The 12,775-nt window shown below is 37.5% G+C and overlaps 1 protein-coding gene across 1 annotated transcript in view; it reads right to left on the bottom strand.

The window, feature by feature from the left end:
- The window catches only part of LOC108571478 (teneurin-a), a 48,027-nt gene that overhangs the window by 15,281 nt on the left and 19,971 nt on the right, over window positions 1–12,775 (bottom strand). The window contains exons 5-8 of the mRNA XM_017933534.1: window positions 9,802–10,066; window positions 7,216–7,346; window positions 6,049–6,195; window positions 5,068–5,275 (exon numbers count right to left, since the gene is read on the bottom strand). Coding sequence (XP_017789023.1) covers window positions 5,068–5,275; window positions 6,049–6,195; window positions 7,216–7,346; window positions 9,802–10,066 — 751 coding nt within the window. The remainder of the gene's footprint in view (window positions 1–5,067; window positions 5,276–6,048; window positions 6,196–7,215; window positions 7,347–9,801; window positions 10,067–12,775) is intronic.

Raw genomic sequence — 12,775 nt, 5'->3', positions numbered from 1 at the left:
CCTATACGCGAGAATCGAGTGCTCCATCGCAATGTTCCGCACGCCGTTACAGAAACAATAGACGTAGACACACACTAATCAAGCGTACCCAACACACATACACGCGGTCTTCGCCCAGTCACGCCACATGAATGCAGTCACTCGCAGACTCATCCAACATAGAGTGGTAATACACGTGACAGACACAAGTTGGAAACTACGCACACACATCTGTATATAGTACGATTAATACATATATATATATATATATATGAAAGAATAAATAGAGAGAAAGAGATGGAGAGCTCCCAGAGCGCGTTTTCGCGTAAATAACGGAACGATGCGCGCGTTCGACATATATAGGCAGTATACACAACACGCGTTAACGAGACATTTCGTTTGGAATTCAGCATTCTCGACTCGACATCGACTCGATTTCCGTCTCGTATCGAGGAGTCGAGAGTAACAGCGCCAGGCTCGAAGGATCCTCTTATCGGCATCGGTCGACCCGGACTGACAATAAGAAGAGATTCCATCGGAGCCGGACTGCCATGTCGGCAGACGATCTTCGAATATTGATTACGCTGTCCGAGCAATCCCGACGCCAGCCTGAATTTCTGATTCACCGGGATACTTGTACGCCGTCTGTCCGCTCGAGATTCCATTCGAAGGGGAGAGGGGTGGAGCGTTCTCCACCGGTCGTTCCCCATTGAGAACGCGCCCTATTCCTTATAGCAGTGAAGAATTGGCGATGCGGGTGACCGGGTTAGTTGGTGTTGATTGTGAGTTTTTTTTTTACGTTTGAGTTGACTGGTGTGTTAAATGCGTTCTCTATGAGTGATATAGTAATTAACGGTATAGTTGGGTAAAGGACGGTTTTTTGTGAATATATGTTGATCTTGGGAAATGAGTATGTATCATTTTGGACGAAAGTGATTTTTGAGTTAAATTCTGATTTTTTATCGAATAATTCTGGTGAAAAAGAGTCATTGCTTATTTCAGTTTCGGTACGTCCGTTTTTGGAACGCTTTCGTAAATGAAATTGTTGAAAAATTTTTAAGACGGAAAAAACTGATAATGATGTTAGTGCTGTAATAATAATGTAATTTACACTATAAAAATATAAGTCTCAAAAATAATCTGTCATCGCTAATAAAAACATTTTAACCAGCACACAAGCAGTCTGTAAAAATCAACATTTCAAATTTCCTTTGTCCAAAGCTCATAACCTCACACACAATTTTAACCGATTTGTTCACAGAGAACCGTTCACTCCTTTACCACCATATACGTATTAATTTCACTTTAAAGCGCGCCACATCAATTCTAGCTAGTTTCAAAGCAAACTGTACAAGCCTGTACTGTTTTTTCAACCGTCGAAATACACGGTCATAACCTCCTAAGCGAAGGCTGCTGCGTACATAAAAGCATATACAAAAAACGCTTTATCCCGTTGGATCGAAGTGAAAGAAGCGTTTCAAGGCGACGGCAAGGGTGCTCGGAGGAAATCTAGTGATTAATACCGCGGCGAAAACAATGGACGCAACACAACAGGACCAAAAACCTTCCGTTCCGCTCTCCGTACGTCTCTTTCTCGGGTACACACACGGAACTGTCATGTATCATATGCAGGAACGTTCCATTTCTCGTGGTAGAGAACTTCCTGCGTGTGGACGCGCGAGAAAACGGACCGAACCGCGACAGATTTCAAACTTGTGTCTACCATTTCTAGAAATAATTTTACTCGGGGGCGATCGATTCCCGGAATCCATCATGCATCAATCTTTCTTCGCGTCATACGTGTCCAAAGTACGATACAAATCTGTTTCACGAAATCGTTTAAAAAGTGTTCGTTACACTCGACGAAAACCGCGACTCGACTGCCCCCGTGCGCTTTATCTATGAATCTCCCATTGTCGGTGAACTGCTTATTAAACAAATGGCCGAAAATAGCTGGTAAGTCACAAGAGAAATTTGGAAAACGACACGGTCTGCTTATCGCGTTACCGTTATTAGGTATTACTCCGTTGGTAATGCACGCGTTTGTTTACTAAACAGACACGCGGTGCCTGGAAGCTGTATTTTAGAAAAAAAAATAAACTTCGCGCGGGAACTTGATCCACTCTCTGTTACCGACCGAGAATAACCGAAAATCAAGTCTTTCGAACATTTCCTCCGTGTGCAGACTTCTTGTTTTTCTATCATATTTTTTTGTATTTCTTTTCTTTTTTGACTTTTTTTCTTTTTTTTTTTTGTTCGTTCACAGTCTGTACGTAAAACGGAGCCTCTTTCGGTCTTCGGCTATAGGGTGAATGGTGATCTGGTTGGTGGCAAGGGTACACACAGAGGATAAACACTAGACAAAATACACGAATCCCCCGAAATGCGCTCGCGGCCGGCACCGATGTGCGTCGGCCAGCACGCGTCCCGAGCAAATCTTCATCAGTGTCGAACAAAGGACATGCTGACCGTGAACACGAGCGCGACGACTCCAATGTTTTTCGCCCGCTTTTATCCGCTTAGCGTGCTGCCTCGGTAACTCACAACCGCAACATACTCGACAGAGCTCTGTTTATTTCTTTACGTATAGTGAAAGAGCAAGCTCAGTGGTTAGTAGTGCGGTTTATGTACTCTGTAGGTAATGTGACACAAAGGATAATATTCTACTGGATAATTGTGTTCGTTAATGTAAAATTGATATATCTGAGAGTTATTTCGAATAGAAAATTGGGTTATAGAGACGGTTTCAAATATTCTACATCTTGAAATTAAACGAAGAGTGCTATAATAAAGGAATTTTTTAGTATTATTTTGTACAAAAGTGTCAATGTCTCATTTTAAAGTGTACATTGACTTCTACTGCAATAGAGCAGAGAAAATTTTGACAAATATTGATTACTTACCAAACACTATCCAAGCAACTACATTTACCTGTTCAATCCCATATATATATATATATATATATCATACTAACCTCAAATTCTCTCATCTGTCTTATATCGTAATTTAAACTAATCACATATTTAACATCTTCGAATCTACATTTATCGCAACTTCTTTGTCATTTTCAAGATGTAGATGCAACCATGAAGTTTCGTATCCCGGATATTTTTAAAAATTATCAGGGATTAAACGAGACGAAATTGCAAGTAATTAATATCAGATGCTGCACGCGAGGAAGCTCCTTTGATCGACAATGCTTCCGAGATGATCACTGACGCGTTCGGCATTCGGGGGTGGGAGGGGGTGAAACACGAGGAATAGGATGGTTAGAGGGTTGGCTGGGTTGTCACCCACCGGGGGCTCTCTTGATAATTCAGCTGTCACGGATATATACCGGATTGTTTGGCATGGCGGTACAACTAAATCTGATTGAATCTTTCTTTCTTTCCTTTTTTTTTCTTTCCATTTTTGTCACTGAAAAGTTGTTCACGATGGGGAAAACACGTTAGGTCTGATAAAAAGAATTTCAATGTAAATTAAAAATTTTTCGAACCTAACCTTAACACTTCTGGATCGTATTATGTATTTATAAAGCAGAAAAAAAAAAGATTCGACATTTTTTATAATCGTATTTAACAAGTACCGCGACGTATATCTCTTTTTCAAATAATCTTCTAACGATAAACAGGATATTTAAATAATAAAAGAAATAATATCAATTTTCTCGCAACGAATCGGAGAAATGTGTGAAATAGTACGAAAGATTAGCAATGATGATAATTCTTTGTGCGGTTTATATTTCACCCCATCGTGAATCCTCGCCGGAAAAAAAAGAAAAAATATGAAACACATGAGAATAAAACTTTTCGACGGAACCATCGTCTCTGTGTGATCAAAAACGCTTCTCGAATGATACGATGCTTCTCTCTCATTTTGCATGTATATATAAAGTACACACTGCACATACGTGTATATGTACAATATATATATGTACATAGATAGATATTTACTCCCGGGCTGTTCTCCATATGTGAAACAACATCACCGGACGTGCCCCGTACAGGCAAACAAAAAAACACCTTTCTGAATGAAATCAATGATCTGCGCAGTTCTCGTGGATGATAAAAACGAGGAAAGTAACACAGCCGCGTAATATATCAAAAACGCATTCGAAATTGTAAAAGGCCAAAAACTATGATACGCAGCTATGCTGTACGTTTTCTTTCTGATTTTTTTTCTTGTTCTCCTCTTTCATTAGTTAAACGGTACGTGTATCGACGAGTATCGAACGAGCCAGTCGTTACCCCGTTATTTTAAAATTGAATTTCTTTTCTTCTTCTCTCTCTCTTTTACTTACGAGGGAGTAGTAACTGAACGTTCCTTTCGGAGCTTTTGAAGCTTAGATTACTCTGAGATGCATGAAATTTTTTCAAGTTTCACGAAGGATCAAGGGGAATTTTCAGAATGCTACTAAATATAGTAATTTTAAAGGAAAGAAAAATAACGCGTTCGTAATTATTTCCTTTTGAAATTTTCAAATACGGAGAGACAAGGAAAGTGAAATAACGCCTGGAAAATGATTTTTTCCTCGAAATTTTACAAATATGCAAATTCTTTTTCACTACAATACACCACAAAAAGAGGAAACTTATTTAGAACACTTTTTAAATATACAATTCTCGATATAACCTCAAAATGAATCCACTAATTTCCATATAAATACCAAAAAAGAAAAAAACATTTTCCGTCACAAAACATGGCTGCTAATTTAAATCACAAAATTCCCTAGTCGCCAATAGAGAAACGTAAAGAGAACTTCATAGCTTCAAAAGTCTTCCAGCAAAACACATTCAAGTCTTGCCCTTTAGACTTCCCCTCTTCAAGTAACCAGCACACATTCTCTAATTAATCTTCTCGTTCAATCGACGAATAAAGAACAAGTTTCTTCGAGGAAAAGCTTACTTGGAAATTAACGACTGGCTCGTTTGCCTAAAACGCAATCATCCTGTTAAACGTAAATTTGTAAATCGTAAAAATAAAGTATATATGTATATATATATCTATATCTATATATATAAATATTAAGAAGGATGCCTGAATATGTTATATAGAAAACGGTGTGAGAGAAGAAGTGATCGATCTTACCTTTCGGTGTATTCGTTCATATGAGCGTAGCTTTGTACGCTGTTCTCTTCAACGAGGAATTTCACGCGCTGGTAAAAGGACGCGGTCACGCTGGGCGGCTGTTTGCGGAGGAGGACGTCCACGGGATTATTACTAGTAAGGCACATGATATGCTCTGTGCAACCTGCGTGCGAGCAACACTCGCTGTCAGAACAGTCCATCATGCCATCTGAGGAATATTATACCTTCTTTAGATTAATCGTTTTCACATTATAACACACCAGCTTCTTTAACCCTTTTACAAACATGTGCAATTTTTTTTTTCTTCTTACTTTCGTTTGGGAGGTAATACCTTGAAAGAAAGAAGAGAAAAACATTACAGTGAGTTTAGTTCGTAATTCTTTTTTATTTTGATTCGGGATTTAATACTTGAAAAAAAAAAATGGGAAAAAATTGCAGTGAGTTTAATTGCTTGCAATGTTTATGTCGAAATTTAAATGGTAAAAAGTTTGAATGAGCGCCGCCAGTGGTCGTTCAAGCAACTAAGGGTTAAAGAGGTTTTGGACAACAGTGGAATTTTATTGAAACTTTTTCATTTTTTTATTCAACTTTTCAATACTTTCATGCGTTTTCTATACATTCAGATGTATATAATTTTCTTCTTTTTATTTATACAGACTTCAAAAATTTCCCTTTACTATTTAACGGAATTTCTAGAAATGACACAAGATGAAGATTTCAAAGGAAAAGAGATAAGAAAAATACAAAAATTAATTTTCAATAACATCTTTTCGATTGAATTTTCTTACCATACCTGTTTCTCAATTTGATTTCTCATTTAACTGAACAATCAACATTTTCTCTACTCTCTGTCTACGATATACTTTATACAGAAAAATAGGGAATAGACAAATGAGTAAATAAAAATAATATTAATAACAAGTGAACGCTCTTCGTTATCTTTCGTTCTATGTTTCCCTTTCGAATATATTCGATACTTACCCTGATCGTTGTCAATAAAGTCATTACATTCCATTTCGAGTCTAATGCTGCAATCTCTGCCCGCCCAGCCGGTTGAACAGTCGCAACTGTACTCGCCATCCTCGAGGTTGCACAGTCCGTGCCGACTGCAGCCGTTCTCGCATCCAGCTGTCAAGGGAACGGGAGGCGAATGTTTTAATTCAAGATATCGGCGAACGATCGAAGCTAATTGAAAACCGATACCCTTCCCTTCTACTTCTCTCTCGTGTTCCTCGAATAAACGATACGCGTGATTCCCGTTGGAAAAATACACATTACGCTCCGGTGACTTTTATGTTTTTGTTAATGGAAAATAATGGAAATTTGAGGTCATGTATGAGGTGAAAGGTTAAACGATAACGTATTCCAGTGACTTTTGTGTTTTTGTTGATTGAAAATAATGGAAGTTTGTTACATTTTTATTTGGAAGATTCAGGTTTGATTGTTAGTAGAAATTTAGGTTAGGTTAGGTTAAGAGACAAGTGTGTTTGTGTTTTTGTAAAGTGAAAATAATGGAAATTTGTTATATTTTTATTTGGAAGATTTAGGTTTGATTGTGATTGTTAATAAAATTTTAGGTTAGGTTAAGAGTTGAATGTTTAAATGATAAGGCATTCCAATGACTTTCAAAATTTGTCAGATTTTTAGTTGGAAAATCTACGTTTAATTAATTATATACTGCAAATAAAAATTTAGGTTAGATTAGGTTGCTGTTATTTACTACAATCACTGGTTTCTTCCTTTTTGTAGTACTATGTTTATAGACATAGTTATATCATTACTATGTACTCTCTCGTACTAGCAGAGATGTAAGATTGTCTGACCAAACATTGACATTTTCTACTTGGCACTCTCTTCAGGTTTATTCTACATCTAAAAGAACACGAAATTTCCAAATTCCTACTTGACTGATTTCTAATAATTTTACGAATGACTCTAAGAACTCTACGATAAAGTAAATAAATGAGAAAAAATAAATTAAATTTTAATTTAAATGAAAATTTAGTTTGCAAACTATAAAATCTATATTTCTCAATTATATGTACATATATACAGAGTGTACTAATTTACCAAATTTTTTCGCGAATAAAAGAAATTTGCAGTTTAACCTTAATCACACTAAAATGACAACAGTTTTATTCCACTTACGCAGCGTGCAATGTCGCCCGTTCCACCCTTGGCTACACACGCAGGTTCCATTCTTGCACTGACCATGTTCCGCGCAACGTGGATCGCACGGTTTCTGGTCGCACTTCGTTCCAGTCCAGTCATCGTTGCACCTGAATACGAAAATTTCCCTAAGTACCGACTTACAACGTTGAGAAATACGTTATTCAGAGATCACCAGGGTTCCTGAAAAAAGCGCAAGAGGGCAGTCGAGACAAAGATGACATTAGTATAGTCGGTGGAAGAAATATAGTAAGATCGTTGATTAAAGCATTATCTCTTTGAAAGCGATGGACTCATATATTGGTTCATAAAACATAACGTAAATAATAAAGTCACTTATTTTTAAACAATAATAGTGATGTACATATTAGGTCACTCCATAAGTTCGTGCCAAACGTGAAAAATATTTGAATGAAAATCCAAGGAAATTCTATAGCGATGACATAATGATCCTACCAAAATAAAAAAAATAGGAAAAAAAAATTGTGGAACGAAAAGGTGCCTACGTTTTTTTTTTCTTTTTTTTAGAAAATTTAAAAATTCGTTGGAAATATTGACCTAAATTATAAAATTCGACACGAATTTATGAGATGACCTAATACATACACTACCGGCCAAAAGTTTGGAATCACATCCCACTTTTCATCAATATTAAATCTGCTGCTAATTTTTTATAGATTTGAAGTTTATCTCCATTCTACATTTATCAATTTATTTCATATCAATTGATTCGAATATTAAAAAATTCTCAAAGTCGCTGACTTTTTTCTGGATATTTTTGTGTAAATTGCAATGCTCAGTGATTCCAAACTTTTGGCCGGTAGTGTATATTTGAGGAAAATATAATTCTGAATTAAAAAAAAAAAAAAGAATTGAAGTAGTGACCTAGTTACATATAGGTTTCCATCGACTTTAATGTCTGATAGATTTTACGATCTCGCTACATTTCTTCCATCGACTATACATTTCCAACGTTTTCTCTGGCTTCATCGAGTTCTGTTAATCTGTACAATTTACACCGATATTTTTAACAACCCTGTACTTCTAGAATTCTTATTAAAATTCTTACAAATTCTTACAAATTCTTACAATACAAAACTGATTTCTTTCGCGTGGAATCCTTTAGGAGAGCGGAAAACTGACACGAGTTCCCCCGTTCAGTTTCGAACTCGTCCACCTCCTTACCGAGGGGAACTTTTTGCACTGGTTGGTGCTCTTTCACGGAACAAGAATGGGGGGTGGGAGGCGGAACGAGAGGTGGCGTCAGCTTTAGAATATGAGAAAGGAGATCCTCTTTCGCGTCCTTGATTCTGACAAAGGGACGCTTGGTAGGAGGGGGGAGGGTCCTTCGACTCGTGATAAGTTGGCAGCCACCCTAAGACAGAGCCTTTTTCTCGCAATTTTTCACCTCCTTAGTCTCGACTTTTGTGCTTCCGATCTCGCCAGCAATTTACTCATTTTTAACCACCACCCCTTCCCCCCGTTCTCTGATCCGCCTCTCCTTATTCTCGTTTAGGATTCCGGTACGTCAAGAATTTTTTTTCGCTTAAACTGCCATAACTTGACGGGATAAACTCGGTCAAAGTTTCTTTGAACGACTTTCCACGTGAATCTAACACGAAAATAATAAACAGATTTGAATCAATCAAGGTTATAATCATGTGAAATATAGGTTAGGATTCTTTGAGTCTTAAAATTGGTTTGAAAGGTAAATAAATAAAGAATAAAAAAATATTTGGTAAATTATTTTCGCATCATTTTTTTTAAGGTGAAGAGTGTTTCGTAGAAATCAATTGGTTGTTCAAGGTCGGTGAAAAGTAAATCCCCCTTCTACTATTAGGTGAAATGCTTTGTCATTTTATCTCTTGTCTCTAATGTTTGTATTTACATTGTTCTACTGTTTGTTTTGAAGACAGTGCGTACTAACCCGGGAACAATCGAAGTACATACATACATGGTAGAACTGGAGCACAAGAAAGTCACTTGTGGTATCGACTGTAGTGGTCAATTGATTTTAGATGAGGTTTCAGTAGAATAAAAAGTTTTCAGACGATGAAATCTTCACTTTTTTCTTGCTACTCGTATATACAGAAAAACGCGGGAAAAGGAAATATATACAAATGTCCTACCAAATAATTTACTTACAATAATCGTTAATTCCTATCTCTAACCTATAAATATCTAATTCTTTTTTCATACAAAACGCAGATTCAATTATAAAAAAATAAAGCTCCTATAATTCCTCCACGAGTCTAACATTCCACCTAACCTCAAATCCCAAACGAAGTATCTAATATTTTAACCTAACCTCGAAAACTTTTAAACGAACTCAATTTATCTCGATACACGTCCCACACGCCTGACCAAAACCCCCCAAATTCACATAAAATTAAGATCTCTATAAGATAAATTTCGCGGATCTAAACTCAAACAAGAATGAAGAGAGCAAGAGCCAGGGAGACTTCACACTGTATACGCGTAACCCAGTTCCAGGTCGCGAAGGACCCATAAACATGGAGAATGGTAATGACGGCAGGTAGAGCGATGTATACAACGTGTACTGACTTGCATAGACCCTGCTCGCAGGTTCCATGTGGTCCACAATCGAGGCCGCAGCTCGGCTGTGAACAGTCCACACCGGTCCAATGTCCCTCACACACGCAGCTTCCGGATTCGAGGTCGTACGTGCCGTGATCTGAGCAACGTGGTAGACATTGGTACACCTGCTGGTCGACCTGATTGCAGCGCTCCCCCTGCCAGCCTGCCTTGCAGTAGCACTTGCCTGCTACGCATGCGCCGTGGCCACTGCAGTTCGGATCGGGACAATCGGCTGAAAAACGAAGGCGAGTTTGTGTTTATTATAATCGGCAAGAGAAGTATGTATGTGTTTGTGTTAGAAAAGTTGTAGTTCAAGTGATTAGAGAAATTATTTAAATGATTTGGCAGTGTAGGTTCTTAAATTTTTTAACATTCGGGAACAAATTCTATACACATTGCATACTTAACCTATCAATGTCCAGTGTGCTCCTTTTTTATCGACACTTTTAATTTACCTTTCTGTGATACTTGTGAATAATAAAAAGCCAGTTATATAGCAGATAGGAAGTAATATATATGAGAAGTATTGACAGCAGAATCGCTACGTTACGTAACTTAACCTAACCGAATCCAGTAATAAATCGTTAAAATCGTAAACAAACACATAATATTATTGCTATATTTCACTGAGAAAAGTCTAGAAGCACTACGATTATCCCGATATTCTGTCAATAACTTCTTATTCTAATGAATAGCGTTTGGCTGCTCGACGTTATTTCCAAGAACATGAAGCCTCTTCCGGAAGGATATCGCGGAGGGGGCGGTTACCGGTGATTGCGCCCTGGGCGCCGACGAATGGGCCAACTTTTTAAATTATGGCATCGGAACAATTGCATTATTCCCGCGGATCCCAGCTGCCCCGGGGAAATTATGAAACTTAATTCCAAAGCGTCCAGGCGATACGTCGCGCGCGCTACCATTCGTCCTGTGTGCCGCGGGACCGGTTGTTATACACCGTCGGTTGTAAGTATCTGCTGCCCTCTCCCATGGAAGAAATGTTTACTGTCGCGCGACATACGCCGATGCGTCGATCATGTAGAGGGAACCAGTAACATTTAGAATCTTCAATATCGTTAATACCATGGGAAGAGGTTAGGTTCTAAAACAAGATCGTTTACTGTTTACATTTTGTTGTTAAGTATCTTTGAATTATGTAATAAGGAATCTTAACTCTAAGCAAATTATTGAAAGAAAACAATTATATCTGAAATGGCTGAATTTGTCTCGATGCCATCTATAATACGGGATAGAAAAAATTATATAGCATCATTTAAAAATGAGAAAGTGTGTGATTGATTTTTTATTGAAAGTTTTTTGGAAATTTTTATTAGTGCAAGTTGTTACCAACTGAGTGCTAATTTTTGTTTATAACTTTTTTTGTCAAATTATCAAAATTGTTTAAAATATCGTGGCGTTTGTTACGATGAACAGCCTGTATAGTAACATAACCTCGAAAACTTTTCTGATTTGTTACGTAATTTAAGAAGTACATGCTATTTCACTATGAAATATTAACAATTTACTGAAGTGCACGAGAAAAGTGGCTCTTATATGAACACGTTAATCGACGTCATTGACGAGGATTAATGGAATCGTATAACCGTGTGAAGAGGCTCGTGTTAAAATTAAGGGACACGTACCCTTCCAACCTACGAGAGGCTCGAATTTAAAAGGTAGAAATACCCTTCAAACTTCTACCCTTCTATCCTACTATTTTCGAAAGTGTTATTAATACGAAGGCTTGAATTATTCAAACCTGGTTAATAATACATCGAAAAGGGCACACATGTTTTGCAGCTTCCATTGACAATATTTTCTAACGTTTAAAGATTCGAAAAGAATAGAATATAAACGATAACCTCAAACTTTTCAACGACAGTCGAATAAAAACACAATAATCCACGATAAATTTCAAGATAACTTTGATAAATTTGAGTATTTCCATCTGAGATAAGCAATGTCATTAATCACTAACCCTAGTTTCAACAAGGAAGTCATTCACGAAACGAAGTTAAACTTCAACATGTCGACGTCGCATTCTTCGCGCCACAGATGTCGCCACTGGTACTAATACGAACGACCTAATCACCAAACAAATCCGTCCTCGATCGTGAGGCCAATGCTCTGTGTTAATGCGAAACGAATACCCCATCTTCCGTTGAAAAATTGAGAGGAAGTACGCGTCACGACGAAACCGTGAGAGTGTCAGAGATAAAACGACCCCTTTCTCGCGAATAATTTCCCCATTCGTTCCAACCACATCATTTTTCCCTCTTTGCCTTCGCGGAACAGATTTAACTAGGAATACCATCGAAGTATGTAACAAAAACTTTGTATCTGTATTCGTATAAAATGACATCTAAAAGTGCGACGAGAGAAAATGTTTATTGCTTGAAGACAACCTCTTCCACAATATTAACACATGTACTTATATACATTTGACATACAAGTGGTCACATGCTTGATTATGATCTATTATCACATCAGTTTTTAATTTTCTCAATTAAACAGATCAAATAATTCTTATTCTATAGGAATACTCTTTCCGTAAGGACACAGCTTACACCCGGAAGCCCTCAATAATAATAATAATTGATTCTTTTCTAACTATATAGACAATATAAGAATATTGTGAAAACAAACTCATTATCTGAAAGTAACTACTGTACAAAACTAATACAAATGCGAAAAGTTCTTACCTAAGACGTCCAGAAGGATTAAAACGACCACAAAGAACACAAAACTAATCGTCTGGTTGAATTGTCGCGATGGCTGACCCATATGTAAATTCAACTGCATTAATTATAGGTTGTACACTGAGAGAGATAGAGGCAGCACCGGTATATGCTCACTCAACGGACGAGAGAACCGTGCATTACTAATATCTTGAATCCGTCTGGCTGCAGGCAGAGGAGTGGGGGGAAGGAAGCAGTGAGGAGGG

The sequence above is a fragment of the Habropoda laboriosa genome, unplaced genomic scaffold (genome assembly GCF_001263275.1).
Source record: "Habropoda laboriosa isolate 0110345459 unplaced genomic scaffold, ASM126327v1 scaffold40, whole genome shotgun sequence".
Classification (NCBI taxonomy): Eukaryota; Metazoa; Arthropoda; class Insecta; order Hymenoptera; family Apidae; genus Habropoda; species Habropoda laboriosa.
The sequence above is the reverse complement of the archived record's forward strand: the minus strand, read 5'-3'. Positions and strand labels throughout refer to the sequence as shown.